The following is a 19,401-nucleotide window of genomic DNA, read 5'->3' as shown; positions in this document are numbered from 1 at the left end:
CCGCGGTCCGCCCTCGGATTAGCGGCGAACCCCGGGCGGTGCTTCAGCACCACGGCCGGGGGACAGCTCCGCAGCCCTCCCGGGCACCCCCCCGCGGCCGGGGCGCCGGAGCAGCCGGGGAAAGGCGGTGCTTAAGGACCGCCCCACGCGCCGGCTCGCACTGCCCACCAGCCGGGGGCCGAAGCGCGAGGGCGGGCAAGGGGCTTCCCCGTGCACGGCTGGCGGCCGCGTGGGCGGCCCTGGAGCCGCAGCGATGCCCTCGGGGCGGCCCGGGGGGCGGCTGAGACTGTCAGGTTGGCAGCTCGGGTGCTGACAGCTCCGGCCGACGCTGACGGGGCCGCGGTGACTAAGCACATCGAGACTCCTCGGGCTTTTCTCGTCCGCCTTCACCGGGCCTCCCCCCGGGCCGCCCCGAGGGCATCGCTGCGGCTCCAGGGCCGCCCACGCGGCCGCCAGCCGTGCACGGGGAAGCCCCTTGCCCGCCCTCGCGCTTCGGCCCCCGGCTGGTGGGCAGTGCGAGCCGGCGCGTGGGGCGGTCCTTAAGCACGGGGCTAAGCCCCGCAGCGACCGGCGGCTCCCCCGGAGAGCGGGGCGCAACTCCCCGGCGGCGGGCAGGCTCGGCCGGGCTCCAGCATGCCGGTGCGGAGGGGCCACGTGGCCCCGCAGAACACCTACCTGGACACCATCATCCGCAAGTTCGAGGGGCAGAGTGAGTACGGCGGGTCGGGGCCCTGCCGCGCCGGGCACCGCGCCCGGGCAGGGGCCGCTCGCGGGACTTGCCAAACTTCCTGCCTAGTCCTCAGCCTCGCTGAGACCCAGCCATGGCCAGTCCCAGAGATAGGCGGCTAGATCGAGGGATAGATGGGGTGGGTGGGGGAGATAGTCTGGTGCTAGATGGATAGATGGAGCGTATGGGGGTGGAGAGAGATTGGTTAGGTAGGTGGGTGTGTATGGGGATAGATAGAGTTATGGGGATAGAGATAGATTGATTAGATAGGTGGGTGTGTATAGGGATATAATGATAGATAGATAGAGGGTATATGGGATAGAAAGATAGATATTGGGGGTGTATGGGAATAGATAGGTAGGTAGAGTGTATGGGAATAGCGATAAATAGATATATTGATTAGATAGGTGGGTGTGTATGGGGATAGATAGATTGATAGCTAGATAGGGGGTATATGGGATAGACAGATAGAGATTGGGGGTGTGTGGGGATAGATAGGTAGGTAGACTGTATGGTGATAGAGATAGATAGATTGATTGATTAGATAGGTGGGTGTGTATAGGGATATAATGATAGATAGATAGGAGGTATATGGGATAGATAGATAGATATTGGGGGTGTATGGGAATAGGTAGGTAGGTAGAGTGTGTGGGAATAGCGATAAATAGATATATTGATTAGATAGGTGGGTGTGTATGGGGATAAATAGATTGATAGCTAGATAGGGGGTATGTGGGATAGATAGATATTGGGGGTGTATGGGAATAGATAGGTAGGTAGGTAGAGTGTGTGGGAATAGCGATAAATAGATATATTGATTAGATAGGTGGGTGTGTATGGGGACAGATAGATTGATAGCTAGATAGGGGGTATGTGGGATAGATAGATAGAGACTGGGGGGGGGTGTGGGGCTAGATAGGTAGGTAGAGTGTATGATGATAGAGATAGATAGATTGATTGGTTAGATAGGTGGGTGTGTATGGGGATAGATAGATTGGATATTGCTTGCCAGATACCATCAACAGAGACTGGGTGGGGTGGACTCTGGTCTTAGTTACACCAGCATAACTCTGGAGTAATTCCGCTGAAGTCAACAGAGTAACCCTGGATTTACTAACATATCTGAGATCAGGAGCTGATTAAAATGTAACAGCGGGAGGGGAGTGGGGAAGAGAGGATAAAACCTTTTTTATCTAGGGGGCAGAATGTTCAGCTAGAAAATGGCCAGGTAGAAGTGCTTATTTTAGTGCAAAATGGGCTGTCTGGCTATTTGCCTTAAATTATAGGATGCTCCCAGGCAGCCTCCCCTGATAAAATGCTGCCATTTGCTGTTGCTAGAAATAATCCCTTTAAATGAATTTTAGCTGGGTTTCTTTTTTTCACCTCTAACACAATGAATGGACTGTGGAGATCTCTGCTTCTACGGCATTTGTCATAGTTAGGGGGAGGGTAGTTCTTCGGAGGTAGCCGATTCAAGGGGAACTGTCTTTTTTAGACTTGTGACGTCTGGTACCCCTGTGGGGTAACTTACCCCAATGCCAAGTGAGTACACAGTGGGTGCCCAGTGCTACCAGAGCAGAATATACAGCGATCACTTTGCTCATCAGCTGCAAGGCAGCAGAGAATTAGGACCTCTGGGTCCCTCCAGCAGCATAAATCAGCCTGTCTCCCATTGCAGAGTTTGCTGGGGAGACAAACTTGCTGCCTTTCCTCATGACACGATTGATCTGTAGTTGCTAAAAGAAGAGAAGGGTTCTTGTGGTGAGGGACGTGATCCTGTGAATGGGAAGTTCATGTAACTTGCCTTGTTTATCCATCTAAATTGGCAAGTTGCATCCCTCGTGTCGAGTGGTGGGGAGGGGGGTGCTATCTCATCAACAAGCAGACAAGCCTCCCTCCCCCCCCCGCCAGCTCCCAAACTTGTGGCCAGGCGAGACTGAACTTGATACCTTGCTGCTGCAAAGCTGCCTGCTGCCACTCTTGAAACAGTGCCCCATAGTCTTTAGCTGGGTCTACCGCTTAAAGGGGCAGCTGCACAAAAAATAAAGGCCTGGTCACTCGCTCTATCACATACACACACACGGCTCCTTCCAGTGGTAGGAGCCCATCCCTGATCCCCATTTTGGAGGCAGGATTTCCACTCATTCTCACTGGGATCCCCCTGAGGTAGCGCAGTGTGACGGATTGAGCAGAGCACAGGGCTGAGAGCCGGGAGCTCTGGACAATAATGCCTCGCTCTGCGATGCCTTGGGCATGTAGTTTAACCTGTAACGCAGGCAGATTACGTCTCACGCATCCCAGTTTGACGCCAGCTGCCCTGATGACCACCGGGGTGAGTGAGAGGAGGAGCAGGCCTGAAAGCTACCAGCTAATAACATCCCCCCTCTTCTCCCTAGCTGAGTGTCCTCCATGGATTCTGTCCCCCTACACATACACACTGTACCAGAGTCTCGTTTGGTGAAGGCCAGTTGCGTGCCCCTCTGATCCGGCTTGTATTTGCCCTACTGCCTGCTGTGACTCAATGAAACAATCCAGGAGTTCAATTCCATTTCCCTGTAAGCAGAGTTGCGCTGCCTAGTTAAAATCAACAGCCTCTTTTCCCTCTGCCCACCCACCTGGCTGCCCACTCCCCTCCCAAGCTCGGCTCTAAGCCCTGACTTACTGAAACTAATTCTCTCCCAGTGCCAGAGCGTGGCAGGCCGGCGAACTGGGCGATATGGAGTGATGACATCCACTGAGCAAGCATCTAGCTCCATCTGCCAGTGGGGATGGAGTCATTTAGTGAGTAGAGCAGGAAACTCCACCTGGATCCTGGGTTCTGTGTCTGGCTTTGCTGCTCACTCGCTTCTTCATGCCACTTCTCCTCAGTTTAGCCAGCTTTAAAATGGGTAACATTAGTAACACTTCACCAGCTCACTGAGGGTGCTGGAGCACCATTCGGGAATGTTTGCAAAGCGCTTTCTCATCCTTTGCTGAAAGGCACTAGGGGAGTGAGAATGGCTCTTCCCCAGCTCTCTGCCACAGCAGGACTGCGAACAGGGGCCCGGGGGTTGCTTTTCGGTCCCTTGAGGATTGCAGGAGGCTTCTCCAGATCCGTAGTGAGCATGGCCCTTTGCCAACGCACGTTCCCCGGGTCAGGTGGGAAAGGAGGCAAACAGCAGAACTGGAATAAACACGCTGCAGATGCCACTTCTGTGTCATCAGCGAGATTAATTAGGGAGTGCACTAATAGCTAGCCCCCAAATGCGCCTTCCATGTTTAAGAACTGGCTCCGGCTCCAGCCAGAAGAGATGCCAAAGCTCGGGAGAGCCATGTCCTCACACACCTGCAAAGGGCACATCCCACTTGGGTACACCCCAGCCCCTAGATCTCCACTGATTTCAGTGGGGTGGAATCAGGAGCTGAATTTGGCCATGAACTTCCCGCTCGCTGCTGGTCTGAGCAGCTGTGGCCTCTACTTCGCTAGATTACATCAAGGACAGGAGATGAGATGTGTGCCCTAATCCTCTCGTGTCATTGGCCTGAGCTTTGCAGGACAGCCTCCCAAGAGAGCGAAAGCAATGGCAACAGGCAGAGGAACCTTCACTGATGGAGCAGGCCAACCCCTTCCCTTCCCGCTGCCTTCTGTGGAGTCATTCAAAGGCTTCCCTGAGCCCAAGACCTCCATGTCTGTAGTCCCAATGGCAGGGGAGTTGTGGAACAAATTGCCGAGAGACACTGTGGAATCTCCATCGTTGGAGGTTTTTAAGGACAAACACTGGTCAGGGGCAGCCTAGCTCAGTGGTTTTCAAACTGTGGGTCAGGACCGAGTCCTGGGTGGTGGAATGAAGGCATTGGGGAGCAGTGGCTAAGTGCCGACTGAGCCGTTAAAAGTCCTGTTGGTGGTGCTGTCTGCCTAAGGCAGGCTAGTCCCTACCTGTTCTGACACCAAGCTGTGCCCAGAAGTGGCCATCAGCAGGTCCGGCTCCTAGGCTGGGGGGCCATGGGGCCGCGCATGCTACCCCAGCCCCGAGCACTGGCTCCAGACTCTCATTGGCTGATTTCTGGCTAATGGAAGATGGGGGGGCGTGTCTGCGGGCAAAAGCTGCATGGAGCCACTTGCGCACCCCTGCCTAGGAGCTGGACGTGCTGAACAGTCCATGGTGCCAGGACAGGCAGAAAGCCTGCCTCTGCACCCCTGCTGTGCCGCTGACCAGGAGCTGCCCGAGATAAGCCTGTGCCCCAATCCCCTGCTCCAGCCCTGAGCCCCCCCAAACCCAGAGCCCCTTCCAGCACTGCAAACCCCTCTTCCCCAGCCTCACCCCAGAGCCTTCACTGCCAGCCCAGAGCCCTGACCCCATCCTACACCCCAACCCCCTGCCCCAGCCCAGAGCCCCCTCCCACACCCTGAACCCCTCATTCCTGGTCCCACCTCACAGCCCTCACCCCCACACCCCACAACCCTGAGCCCTTCCCATACCCCAAACCCCTCCTCCCCAGCTCCATTGGGTCATGGGCATCAACAGTTTTCTTCAACTGGGTCACCAGAAAAAAAGTTTGAAAACCACTGGTCTAGCTTAGGGATTGGCAACCTTTGGCACGTGGCCCATCAGGAAAATCCGCTGGTGGGCCGGGATGGTTTGTTTACCTGCAGCGTCTGTGGGTTTGACTGATCACAGCTCCCACTGGCCGGGGTTCGCCGTTCCAGGCCAATGGGGGCTGTGGGAAGCAGCGGCCAGCACATCCCTTGGCCTGCGCCACTTCCCCTGAGTCCTTCCCCTGGCAAATGCCAGATTATTCCCTGTTGTACGTGTGCTTGTGTTTGGTCCCGTCTAACTTCAAAGGTCACAGCTGATGGAACTTCTGCTGCTCCCCCAGGAAGCAATCCCATGGGTGAGCTGATCTCACAGCCAGGAAGCACCTGCTGCTTTTCCACCAAAATCTCCTCTTAGACTGAACGTCGGGAGCAGCTCCCTGGCACCGACAGCTCTTAGATGGTGGAAAAATCTCCCAAGGGGAAGGGCTGGGACCCACATCATATAGGATGTGTAAAGTGGGCAACATGCCAGACAATGGGCTGTAGGCAACAATCCTAGGAGACAGTGTGGTCTAGTGGCGAGGGCCCTTAGCTGGCACTCTGTGCCCAGCTATGCCACTGACCTGCTGTATGACCTTGAGCAAATTACGTCACCCCTCCAGGTACCAGTTTCCCCTCCCATACTTTGTCTTGTCCTTTTGGACTGTAAAAGCTGGGACAATCTCTTACTATATATTCGTACAGCACCTTGCACTGGGGCCCTGATCCTGGCTGGGGCCTCTAGGCACTATTATAAATAGTATGTTCACGAATAGATAACCTGAGGGTTTGTCTCATGTTTTTTAATTGCTCCATTTTATTATTATTATTAATTGTCTTAAAGTAATGGCCAGAGTCCCCAGTGGAAAGCAGGAGGTGCTTTCTGTCTCACTGTCTGCACCAGCAAGCAAAGGAGAAAGCGCCTGTCACAGGGCTGGCGCACTCCATCATAGCGCCCCTGTACTCACAGCTGTCTCGCTCATCTGCAAGGATGGGGAGGGAAATACAGAGAAAGCAGGAGGCAGTTTGGGGTATTGCTAGTGGTGGCAGTGGCACAGTGGGCTGGGAATCAGGCTGCTTTGGCTTCTAGTCCCAGTCCTGCTGCTGCTACACTGGGCAAGTCACCGGGCCTGTCAGTGCCTCAGTTTCCCCTTCTATAAAATGGAGATTATCATAGGGATTCTGCCATGTTTAATATCTGTCAAGCGCTTTGCCATCCCCCAGATTGGGGAAACCCAATGGTTTATATTCCAGTAGCACCCATAGGCACCAGCTGAGATCAGGGCCCTGCAGTACTAGGGACTATACAGACAAGTAGGGAGAGACGGTCTCTGCCCCAAGGAGCTTACAATCTAAACATCTTGCCCTCAGACACCCTATTTGCATGAAGACTACAAGGCCGGTGCCCTGGCAAATCTTTGCACCCAGCTCTGCAGGTGGAGAAGCTCCTGTCACTCCCACCCGCACGTCCTTCTCTAGGAAGTTCACTTGGGGGCAGTCACCTTCATTTTAACCCTTTGCTTCCCATGCATCTTTGCAGACCGCAAGTTCCTCATTGCCAACGCCCAGATGGAGAATTGCGCCATCATCTACTGCAACGATGGCTTCTGCGAGATGTTCGGCTACTCCCGGGTGGAGGTCATGCAGCGCCCCTGCACCTGTGACTTCCTCACCGGGCCTGAGACCACCAAAAACTCCATCGCGCAGCTGACTCAGGCCTTGCTGGGATCCGAGGAGTGCAAGCTAGAGATCCTCTACTACAGGAAAGACAGTAAGAGCCCCTCATTGAAATAGCCATGTGGGCGATCCCTGGATTACTGGGCCTTGTGTGTAGCTAGGTGGGGGGGTGTATACAGGGGTAGCCATCCTAAGAGCTGTTTGCTAGGGGGAGATGATTGCTATTTGTGCAGCACTGTGGACTGGTCTTCCTCTGTACAGACGAGCCTGATTCTCCTCTCCTACCGATGCACTTCTATGGATTTCCCCTAAGCTACTCCTGATTTACCCTAGGGTGAACAAGAGCAGAATCAGCCTCCAGGACCCTGCCTTGAGAGGCTTAAAATGAGGAGGGCTACCTTCTGCCCTCACCAACGGGGAGTCAAGAGGTGCAAGCTGTCACAGAGTGTGGTGGGAGACAAGGCCCTGCTCCCACAGCTTCCTGCGATTCACCGTGACTCTCAGCCAGCCAGTAAAACAGAAGGTTTATTTAGATGACAGGAACAGAGTCCAAAACAGGTCTTGCCGGTACAGACAACAGGACCCCCGTTAGTTAGGTCCATCTGGGGAGGCCACAGCCCTGTTGGTCGGAGCGCCCCTCTCCATTTCCCAGCCAGCTCCAAATGAAACTCCGTCCAGCCTCTCACTCAGCCTCCCCCCGGCTCCTCCTCCAGCCTTTGTGTCCTTTGTCCAGTTTCCCGGGCAGTGGTGTTACCTGGCCTCAAACCCCCCTCCTGGGTTCTCAGGTTACATGCTCAGGTATCCTCCCTTCCCCAAGGCAGCAAAACTCCCCACTCAGCATTTCAATAACACATCAAGAACATTCCCACTTCGTCACACAAGCCGCACGGGATCTGGCCTTGAACTGGACTGAAAACACAGCAGAACTGCTTACAGATCCCAGGACTGGGAGTGGTGGAGGGGAGCAGTATGGGGGCAGTGTATGACAGCCACTGTCATGGGGATCACAGAGGACATCCTTATGGGGCTCCTTTGCTCAGTCCTGATTTTTCTCATTCATTGCGATAAGGACACTGTCTTCTGCTTTCTCCAAAATTGACACCTTGTAACCAACCAGCCCCAGTTCTGCCTTCCTGGCAGCTTGGGTTTCAGAGCAGATGCACAGATCTGAGAGCAGCCCAAGCTTGCAGGGGAGGGGAGGGGGATTTATGTGAGCAGGTTCCACCCATTCTGAGCATCCAGAAAACACAAGCAAATCCAATGGGCCTGGTCCTCCATCACCCTGCGTCTTGTGGTGTTATTTACACCGATGCAAAGCGCGTCACCATTCCAATTTGTAGCATTTCCCCCTTCGGCAGGATCAGTCCCATACTGCACAAGTGGCAGGATCAGACCGGATGGGCCCATTTTAAAGAGGCCTCCCCAAGTGAGTCTGTGAACGGGATCCTTAGTCTGGCTGCCCCATGTGAGTCTGGGCTGGGGAAAGGTTCCCTGAAGTGTTGTCTATTTCTAAAGCGACAGAAGGTCTTGAGCAGCTTTCTGGACTGAACTCCCCTTGTGCTTGGGATCCCAGGTTCTGACCCAGAACCTTTTGCCAATGATTCACACATCAAAGTGGAGTCCTGGAACCTCTCATCCTATTTCCCTTTCTGGACCCCATCTCATAATATCTGAGCACCTCACAGTCACAGCTACCTTTATACTCATAACCCTCCAGGAGGCAGGGCAGAGCAATTACTGCCATGTTCTGGGGAGGGGAGCTGAGGTGCTGTGATGGGGTGTATGCCTCACCCTGGCTCTGAAAGGGTTAAGGGGAGCAGGGGAGCTTAAGTAGTGGTGGCACCTGGTGGGTGGGCCAGGCCCAATTAAAGATGAGTGCTAGCTGGGAGAGGAGCCAGGTGGTTAGTACAAAAAGAGGAGGCCCACCCTGAAGTAGGGAGTGCTGCATCCTCTCTGGGTAGCAGATAGTGGACTAAGTTGAAGAGGATGTGGGGAATCTAGCGTTCAGACTTTTCTCTCAAGGGGGCTAGGAAATGGAGCAAAGCTGCTGAGCTAGTGGCTTGTTCTGGCAGCATTTAGACCTCCAAAGAGGCAGCCCAGGGAGGTGTTTGAGTGAGGAGCGACACAAAGGGGCACCTAAGAGGGACAAAAGCTTGAGCCTAAGGAGGTCAGAAGTGGCTGAAGTCTGTATTCTCATGGGGGACTTGTTGGAGGGCTCCAGGGGCAAGTCCTGCAAACCCAGCTCTGAAAGAACCTAGAGAGGCTGTGAGGCCTGAGAAGAGTGAGACATCCTGGCACCTGAGGAGAATGCAAGTACATGGTGGGCCCAGGAAGGGGCTATGGGAAAGGCTGGCTGACAGGCTGAGGGTGGTTGCAGGGGTGACTCTGACTAGACAGACCTTGTCTGCTCGCTATGGGGTCTCTGGGCTGGAACCCAGAGGAGAGGGAGGGATAGGGTTACCCCACCAGCCCATGGGGCAGGTGGTGCAAAGCCCTCTGACAGAAGAGGATAAGAACTTTTGAAGCCCTGAGGGTTGAAGGCCCATGGGGCCCAGCATCAGGGGCTGAAACCTGAGGTAAAGGACACTGGACTCTTGTGGGTTGGACTTTGTTACCCCAGAAGGGGTGGGGCTAAAAGCCACCTGGCCAGATGGCCAAGTCCCAAGGAGACCACTACACGGCCAGAGCGGTTGTCAGCCCTAGACAAGGGGTGTCTGCAACACCACACCCTGCCTCAAGGGCATGCGCTGAGGGGACATCTGCTCGTCCACAGGCACAGAGATACCGAGGTCACCCACTGGAGGTCTGGAGAAGAGCAGGGAGTGGAAGCTGGGTCAAAGACTTGCACCCTAACCACTGCACCATCCTTCCTCCCTTAGAATACGCCCATGGGTGCAGTGCCCAAAATTGGGCTCCTTGGGGTCAGGGAGGGCTCTGACTATATCCTGCTGCCCCTGGAGTAGCTGACTCCTCTGGTCAGGGAGATGGGGCTCAGATTTGGTGCACTACCAGTCTTCTGATGCCAGCTGTGGCAAACAAGGCTTCCTCCTTCCACACAAGCAGCTGGGGAGAGAGGGGGCTTTTTAAAGCAAAAACAAGACTTTTGATGCACATTACAGGATGGGCCATGGCTCTGCCCTGTAATCTGATTGGTTAGGGTATAAATGTAACACTGACAGACCCTGGTTGTCAGCAGGTGGGATTGAACCTGGGGCCTCTGGAGCTTAGTGCATGAGCATCTACAGCATGAGCTCAAATGCAACTGCTTGTTAGCTAGGGCTGTAGAGCAGATTCATTTTCTCTCTCTCTCTCTAAGTGGTCTCGGTGCCACCAGATGAGACAGAACATCACACCCAGTGGGTGTGTGCATTCCATAAGCAGGAGAACATGATATTATTTAAACTTCCTCCTGATGCAAAGCCCCTAGAAATCAATGAGCCAACACTCACTGACGTCTGTGGGCTTTGGATCAAGCCCTGCAAGCGCCGACCGAGCAGAAACTTGACTGTTAATTCACGGCTCCACTTCCCCTCGGCCAGCGCAGTCTCGCTGTACCCAGGCAGCCTTCTGCCAGCGGGTTCCAAGCTCTGCTTCCCCCCAGCAGAAGGTGGCTTGTGCTGGCGCAGATGGAATTACGTTAAGATGAAAATGAAGCTTTGCTGGGAAATGCTAGTGATTAATTCTAATGCTGCAGGGAGTTAGTTAAACATTGAGGGCTTGATGCTGCAAAGAGGCAGCATACGGAGCCCCAGCCGCAGCCGATAGGTGCTCCCCTGGGAGAGGGCTTAGAACATTAGGTACTCGCTAGATATGCAAATCTTGTTTTGTAAACAGCCCGAGGCACCTTATTAGTTTTTTCTCCTTGAAACCCCAGTGGAGATGTGGGAGTGAGGAATATTGTTCTAGGTATGAACACCAGGCCAGAGACAGACTCTGCCCTAAAGATAGGGTGACCTGACCAGACAGCAAATGTGAAAAATCAGGATGGGGGTGGGGGGTAATAGAAGCCTATATAAGAGAGACCCAAAAATTGGGACATCTGATTACCCTACCGAAGACCTTACAACTAGACAGATGAAAGGTGAGGAGAATGGGGGGGCAGGGTGGAGGAAAACAGACCTTAAGTGACTTGCTCAAGGTCATGCAGCAGGGAAGCTCAGAATAGACAGGAAGGGCATTGGCCTTTGTGACATTGGGCAAGACATTCCACCTCTGTGCCTCGGTTCTCTGTCTCTCAAATGGGGATAATTGCATGGCCCTGCCTCCCCGGAGTGTGTGAAGCTAAAGGCCTTAAAGACAGAAGTGAGGGGGACACGTATAAGTGCTTTAGATACCTAGACTAGGACCCAGGTGTCCTGTCTGCCATCCCAGTGCCCTGCCTTCTGGCCACAGCACCTCTTATCTCACCTGTCCCTGTTTCACTGCCTGGGTGACCCGGCATGGCGCTGCCGTAGGTCAGCAAGAGCTGCTGTGCACCAGGAGGCTGATGGCCCAGATTAGGACTCGGTGAATGCTGTTCCCGTTTGAATGAGGGTGACTTTCACCACTCTCCTACCAAGGGGAAATAACACTTCCCTTTCTGCAGCTCTGGATTCTGCTCCCCCTGCATTCCTGGAGGCCTCCCATTACCAGTGACTTGCCGCACGCATCAGTAACACAGACCTTATCAGAGTCTCTCTTCTTGCAGGGTTCTTAATTGCTCTTATTCTAGTTTAAAATCTGGTGTTTGGTGATTTGCCCCTCTCGCTAAGCAGCTTTAGTGACCAGGGTAGCGTCTATCGCCCTGCATGTTCCCTTTAAGAGCCAGAGAACTAGGGCACAGGGGTCTTGTCTTCTCAGAAGGATCTACTGTGTCCCTTTGCCCTAGGGGTGGGGGTTTCTTCCCATTAAAGAGACAGTGCATACTGACTATGAGGAGCTAAGCATGGGTGTGTCTTAAGGGCCTGATCCTGCAAGGTGCAAAGCTCCTTCAGCATCTCCGCTAGACAGACCTTGGGGAGACAGCCTGTGCAAGCGCAGTGTGATTAAGTGGCAGCAGGAGGAGAGCCAGAGCGCTGATGTTACAGGATGGGTGGCCGGAGTTGCTCAGAGGCTGTAGATAGAGATTTTTCCTCTTGCCTTTGGTGTTTGCCAGGGCTCCTTAAAGAGGGAAAGGTCTCTCTGCCAGCCCTGCTCAGAGACTGATTGTTGCAACCACCGGGGGAGAGAGAATCCTGAGGTGCCTATTAAACTGACAAACCACAGCTACAGTGACGTTCTGACTACAGGCAGCCCAGATAGATGGGCGAGGCCGGGCTGGTGCAGTATGCCCGACTGAGCCACTGCATTGTCTGGGCCTCAGGGCTTGAGCTGTAATGGAGACTTGACCCCATTTCTGTAGGCACAGGCTGGGTGCTCGGATGTCTAGGCAGTCAGATTTGCATCCCCATTTAAGTTGGGGTGGGGTGGCTCAAAGAGAATCCAGCACTGAAACTCTGGCCCCTGATGTTCATGGGTCCCAGCATGCCCCTCCCTCCTGTGCTTTATACTGGGGGAAGGTACCAGATTGACAGCCCTGGTGAATGGTGCCCTCTGTTTATCCAGCTAGAAGCTCCTCCTATTCTGCACCGTGTTGTCAGGCTGATCCTGAGCTCTGCCTCCATGGGCAGTTCAGTCCTTGCGGCATCTGCTGAGTTGCACTAACTGGCCCCTTGGCTTGGGTCAGTCAGGCTGGTTCTGGGCAATAGGGACCCCTGTCCGCTAGGAAGTGGCTGGGAACCCTCTGTGCTGACTCACTTCACAGAGGCACCACCAAAGCTCTCTCAGAAGAGGTGAGTCTTCAGCAACCACCTGCATGGACCCTGCGAGCTAGAAGTGAAGAGGGCCAGGGCTCCCTGGTGTTACCACTGTATGAGAATGTTGGAAATTCTCCCCAGTGGTTTTCCCCACCCCAGGGTGCCCTAAGCCAGCCTTAACCTCCCCCTTCTTCTCTGTGCAGTGTTCTGCTGGCCACAAGAGAAGCTCAACCAGTTCAGCACTTAACCTGGGAGAGTGGCTGCCGCTTTCTGTAATGCCTCGAAAAAAGCTGTTCATGTCTATTTTTAAAACCCTGCCCCACTGGCACTAGGCTTTTCAAGGGGAGCATTGTCTCCCCGCAGCGCTCTGCTTGTGAGCATTCAGCCCATTATAGATGGGGTTTATCAGCAGTGAAAGGGGCTTGCGTTCGAGGGACCTGCCGCTTAATTACACAGTGGAGGCTCCAAATCCAATAATCCTCTTTTTTCTTTTTTTTATTTTTTTCATAACGTCGCCACCAATCTCTAGGCTCTGCCATTTCTGACTGCAGTGCAGCTGGCCCGGCAAGTTCGCCTGCTTGTTGCATTGCTTTTTACGGCCTGCTGGAGCCATGGTGATACCTAGTGGAGATACAGCCGCTCCTTTGACTAGAAAGGAGCCACTGCTGGGTGCTATGCTGCTTGCTGGCATTTACCCACTGAGGAAACTGTGATGAGCGTCAGAACTGTGAGGGAGGGGTGTGGTATTTGCACTGGGTCCAGAAGCAATAAGTGTGTGTGTGTGTGTGCCCATTGACATGTGTGTGACTCAGCTATCCCTTGGACAGGGTGGATCAGTACAGGGTAATGGCCCATCAGAGGAAGGATGCCATGAGATGGGCTGGTTGCTTACCCATCTCAGGGACATGTAATCTAATAGATCTTTCCAGCTCTATTGGTTCACTCAGTGCAACTTCCTGAAAGGGTGAGAGATCCCCCTTCCAACACAGGCTGCATCAGAGGAACGCAGAGGCAGGTCCAAACAGCACCCTTGAGCCCCGCCATCCCAGAGTTGGTGAATTCAGATCCACACATGGGCTTTGTGATGGGACAGGGGCTGCTTGGGCTCAGAGCTTCTCATCCAAGTCTGTTGCTTCTATCTCAGACTCAGTAACGCCTCCTGCCACGTAGTAATGCATTGGATCCTCTGTAAAGACAAAAATGATCCCTTGTCACAAGTTCTGCTTCCTCCCGCTTGCATTCCTTATGGCTGGCTCCAGACTCATGCTGTGCTGCAAGAGAGGGGAGCTGATTAGGACAGGTGTGGCAAGAAAAGCCACCTCACCTGCTCTCCGGTGCTCTGAAAAGCAGGGCTCTTCATCCTGGAGCAGTTCTCCGGCTAAGGGCTCGAGGGCTGACAGCTTCCCCTGCCAAGAACGGGAAGGCAGACCCACCACATTCATCTCCCCTCTGGATCCTTCCCATGACTCCTATTCTGGGCTCTACCACTGCAGGATGCTGACTGATATTGGCAGCTGTCATTGTTCCCATGCCATTGGGACCTCCACCTGCCAACATCCTTCTCACTGTGTTTACTGAGTTCTCATAGGTGGCACCATCTCTTTGTAAGTCGGTGGATCATGAGTTCTTAAAGGTGCAGGTCTGCTCTGCACCGCAAAGATAGCAGGGCCTCCTTCTTACCTTAAAGTGGATTAGTTAAACTATATTAAACCCCTGTGTGGATGCTCACATTTGGAATTAAATTCACACCTTTAGTTAATTTGGATTCATTTTCCTGAGTGGTCCTGTGTAGATAAGCCTTTGGACTACAGGGTTCTATTCCCAGCTTCACCACTGACCAGCTGTGTCACAATTTCCTCCTCCTCCTGCCCTTTATCACATCACTGGGCGGGGGGGTTGCTTCAGGATTGGCTGCTAGGAAAAGCCTTTTGATGTCCTTGGATGAAAGGTGCTATCAGAGGGCAAAGTGAAGAGACAATGCTTATAACCTTGTCCCTCTGCATTCTCACCTTGAGAGGACTTGACATTGCTGACTTCAGCATCTGTCACTTTGGCTCTTGTAACGGAGCTGCCGTTCCATGGTCAAAGCACCGTGAAATCCTAGTGGTTACGTGCATCCCTGACTACTGGTACCTAGAGACCTACCCAAGATACGAGTTTTGCTGCTCGAGAGGCAGTGTGGTCCAGTGGGTAAAGGCATTGGTGCAGGAGCTGTGGGTCCATTTCCCCACCCTGCAGGTGCCTCTGGACAAGATGCTTCACCTTTCCCTCTGCTTGTCTATTTAGAGTGTAAATTCTTCAGGGCAAGGACTCTCTCTCACTGACTGTCCAGCCCCTAGCACCATAGGGCCTGGAACTAGGGCATTCAGGATGCTACTACAATACTGATTCTAGTGTCTGTTAGTGGAGATGCTCCTCTAGATGGAATGGCAGAGGGTTGCTGAATGGGTCAGCAGTGAAATAAATGAGGGGTGTTGGCAAGTCCATTAGGCTTTGGAGTCAACACCCTCCTGGATGGATGGGGGTGGGGGATTCCACGTTCTTGAGAATGTTTAGTTTCATCTGCAAACTCGCTAGGGTGGCTTGAATGGCTTTCCTCAGACCCAGGGGCAGCTCCAGGCACCAGCAAGCCACGGGGGGTGCTCTGCCAGTCGCCGTGAGGGTGGCAGGCAGGTTGCCTTCGGTGGCATGCCTGCGGCGGGTCCGCTAGTCCCGTGGCTTTGGCAGACCTCCCACAGGCATGCCGCTGAGTCCGTGGGACCGGGGACCTCCCGCAGGCAAGCCGACGAAGGCAGCCTGCCAGCCGTGCTTGGGGCGGCAAAATACCTAGAGCCGGCCCTGCTCAGACCTGAGTTTCATTTGTGCCTGGTGCTTTAAAAGGGATCTCCCAGGAGCCAGGGAGCTCATGTTGAGCAGTCACAATAGCCAGCGGGTGGAGGGGGGATGCGGCAGCCAGAGGCATGAGCTGGTCAGTGCTATCATCCGAGTCTCTTGTCAAGCAGCACCTGGTGGGGTAAAAGGATAAGTGTGGGTATGTGGGGGATGGGTCCTTCCCAGTCTGCCCCGCACTGGGTCCTGGGGCCACTGGAAAGCAGCTGAAGCCTGGACGAGGCTGGTCCAGCATCCCTGATTCACCCTGTTCAAAGCCAAGCGATCAGTGCAAAGTTAATTTCCTTACAAGATGCCTGACAGTGACCAAGCAGGAGAGCCAGGAGGTTAATTACAAGATCATTTGCTTCAGGCAGCTCCCACGGCAGGGAGGGAGCCACCAAGGGCGACAGGCCCATCCATCCCTGCTCACGCAGTGTTTCCTGGCCTCTTCCCTTCCTGGACCACGGGGAGTAGCTCTGCTCTAATGTGCCCCCACCAGGAGAAAGATGGAGATGATGGAGGCAGCCTGAGACTTCGCGTTCCTGCAAATAGAAGCAGCTGTTGCTACAGTTCATGATCTTGGATGCAGACTGGCATTTGGTTTCCCTCCTGTACCTCGGAGGGCCCCAAACTCCACCACCGCCCAGGCCTGTACCCTCTTGAGGCAGCCCTCATGCTGGGCTTCCAGAAACGCATCACGGGGCTGTGCTGAGCGGAGATGCTGTGCTGCTGGCTTTGGTCTGTAAGCTAGTGGGAGGGAATCCGGGGGGTCGTGAGAGTGGAATCCCCCAGACCCTGGTGGCGGTGTCTGCTGAGGGGCGCTTTCTAATTCAGATGCAGCTCTAGGCTATGTGGGGCCGGCTCTGCATGGACGAAACAGGACCTGGTTTTCCATTGCCCTGAACGTTGCATTGTCTCTTGTAGCTGTGCAAAGTGGGTGGAAATCAGCACTGGGTGCCCAGCTCATGCTCAGTCTGCACTGATGCAAATACTGCCCAAGGGAGAATCAGGCCCAAAGGCAGGGGATGGGGAGGCCTCTGAATAGGAATATTTTCCCTTTGCTGGTGAGGGATGCCAGACATGGATGAAATATTCCCATAGCCCAGGGAGCAGCAGCTGGCAGCCTCTATTAGCGTGGAGTGGTTTTCTTTGTAATCTGCAGGCATCTGATGCTTATGAATATGAAACTGATGACACCAGCTAAAGCCACTGGCAGCTGGTGTGTCAGCCTCCTTCGTGCAGTTCTATTAAAGCAGTTATAATTTGCAGCACAGCCAGCTATTCCGGTCCTGGCCCTTCACCCTACCCCAGCTTGGTGGATGTTCCTCCGCCTTGACCTGCAGCATCTTCTGTTATCCCAGGTCTAGTCCTCACTGGCCAGAGACAATCAGTGGTGGGGCCAAATGGGGCTGTGAATTAGGGATTGCAGTGGTCCCAGCAAACTCGCTTCATTTGGGTCCCCCTCCCCAATCTGTCTCAGGAGGGGAGGGGAGAAAATGAGTGATGGGAACTCCGCAGCATCTTTTCTCTGTGGTTGGGCCTCCCGCAGGGAAGCATCTGCCTTGCTCTGCTGCTTTTCCAAGCTCTGTGTTGGCTTCTCAAACAATGCTGGAGTTGAACAGCAAGGCTTGAATTCTCAAAGGTATTTAAGTGCCGAGTTAGGCATCTAACTGCTTTGGATGCACCAGGGCCTGATTCTCCGTTGTCTTGCACCTTGTGCAATCATCTGTATTGGTGCAAAGCACATGCAAAATGCTACCCTGCCACACTGCTGCAGTAGGGGCTGGAAGGTTGCCTTGCACCCTTGTGTTGTAACTTGCCCCAGTGCAAAATCTCACCTATCCAGTGGGTGGCAGTATTTCACACCCACTTTGCACTGAGGTAACCCACAGCACAAGACCACAGCAAGAAGCTCTCCCACCCAGGTTGCTAACACTGAACCCAGAGATGGGATGTACAAAGAGAGATCCTTCCTGCTGGCACTGCTCTCCCGGCTATCCCCAGGTGGAGCTGTGCTGGTGGTTTCCCTGTTGAATAAACACCACCTTTTCAACATGTTGCTAGAGCCCCTGAGCAGCCAGGAGACATTGGATTCCAGCAAGGGGATTGAATTTATTCTGGGAAAGAAAATAGACCTGAGTCTCCATTGCCCAGCACTCTGGGCAGCAGTTTTTATCTGCACCAGGTGACTGATTTGGTTGTATTTTACAGCTGGTCGGCACAGGTGTAAATGACCATATGAGAGTTCAGTGGAGATCCAGGCAGAATCAGTGAGGGGAGACCGATGTGATGCTTGATCTAAGGCTCCTGGTGTTTACAATATGTCTTTGAAGCGGGGCATTAGGACATTAAAGCTGAGCACATCCGACTGCTCCCAGAGCTCCTGGAAGCAGCTGTACCTGGGTACCCAGCCTGAATGCTTCCACCTCTAACTCCTCCCCGGGGCCTGCATCTCCTCTGCCTGGCACCATGTGTTGTCAAAGTGAGCTAAAATTCAGCCTTCCCTGGTCAATCCCACCACTAGGGAGCATTTCACACCCACCTGGCACAAGTGTAAGTGACAGCACAGGGTCCAAGGCAGGGCCAATTCAAGCACCTTGGCTGCGTCTTTTACAAAGCTTCATAGAGGTTGCTGGCGTGAGTGCATTACTCCAAGCAAGTTCTAGGACGAGCTGCTGTGCCCACAGAGCTCGGATAGCTCCATGTTGCCAGCTGAACGCTCTCAATTTTATTACAAGTCTGTGATATTGGGTGCTTTCCTTAAAGCCCCAGTGCCTGGAGTCATGTGAATATGAGAGCATCTCTGCTTTCATTTTAAAAGTAACATTTCTAGCTGCAGAGAAACTGGAAAACTTGGCCTGAGTACAACCTCAGAAGGCAAATAAAAAAAACCCAGCATTTACTAGGCAGTTTTTTGTTTGGCTTAACAATCCTGAGATTTACAATCTTGTGGTGTTTTTTTTTTTTTTTTTTTTGGGGTGGTCTGACTCATCTCAAGGCTTGGGAATAGTATAGGCTTTGAGCTCTCTGGGGAAGGCAGGTGTCTTTGTGCTGTGTTTTGTACAGCACCAAGCACAGTGAGGTCCTGGTCTGTGACTGGGTCTCCAAGGTGCCGCTGCAATCTAAATCATTGTAACCGGTCGATCACATCGCTCCCGATCACTCTAGGGTGGAACAGGGGCGGTGATCATTGTAGCTACTACTTTGCTAGCTCCGAGGCAGCCTTTCTGTTAGCTCCCTTCTCCAGTATATAAACCCCGTGGACACTACAGCTCCCAGCATGCAGTGCTGCAGCTCAGCCCGTGGCCAGGCCATGATGCACACTGAAGCTTGGCGTCTGAGAATTGCTCCTCTCCTGGGATGCTGCACTCTGCTTGTATGCTGAGTGCAGCTAGTGCACTGTCTTTTTTTTTGTGGCCCTTGGTTGAGCAAAATTTGGGAGGCCCTGGCATTGCCAGGGGCCCATGTAAAGGGACCCCACGTTATTTCTCTTTCCCTGTCTGGCGGGATAGTCATTGAGTAGATAGAGGGCTCTGACCTTTTTTTGGCATGGGAGCAGTCCCCGCATTGACCCGTCCATCAACATGGGATGAATTCCACACTCAGCATCTTTATCCTATTAACGCTTCCGCAGGCAGATTCTGTCACAGAGAAACACTCACTTATGTCCCTGGGGCTGGTCCTCACCTGAAGTGACTTCACTCGGGGCTGCGGGTGCCTTCATCTCTCTTCCCATGCTGCACATACGCAGTTACTGATGCAGTGTCTGACTCCAGCATCCGACGCCAAACAGGACT

The 19,401-nt window shown here is 53.6% G+C and overlaps 1 protein-coding gene across 1 annotated transcript in view; it reads left to right on the top strand.

Moving 5' to 3' along the window:
- Nucleotides 1–633: 633 nt before the first annotated feature.
- KCNH6 (potassium voltage-gated channel subfamily H member 6) overlaps nt 634–19,401 on the top strand; it is a 94,011-nt gene continuing 75,243 nt past the window's right edge. Inside the window, 2 exon segments of the mRNA XM_075059777.1 lie at nt 634–709; nt 6,823–7,053. Coding sequence (XP_074915878.1) covers nt 634–709; nt 6,823–7,053 — 307 coding nt within the window.

This window comes from Chelonoidis abingdonii, chromosome 21 (assembly GCF_003597395.2).
Source record: "Chelonoidis abingdonii isolate Lonesome George chromosome 21, CheloAbing_2.0, whole genome shotgun sequence".
Taxonomy (NCBI): Eukaryota; Metazoa; Chordata; order Testudines; family Testudinidae; genus Chelonoidis; species Chelonoidis abingdonii.
The sequence above is the reverse complement of the archived record's forward strand: the minus strand, read 5'-3'. Positions and strand labels throughout refer to the sequence as shown.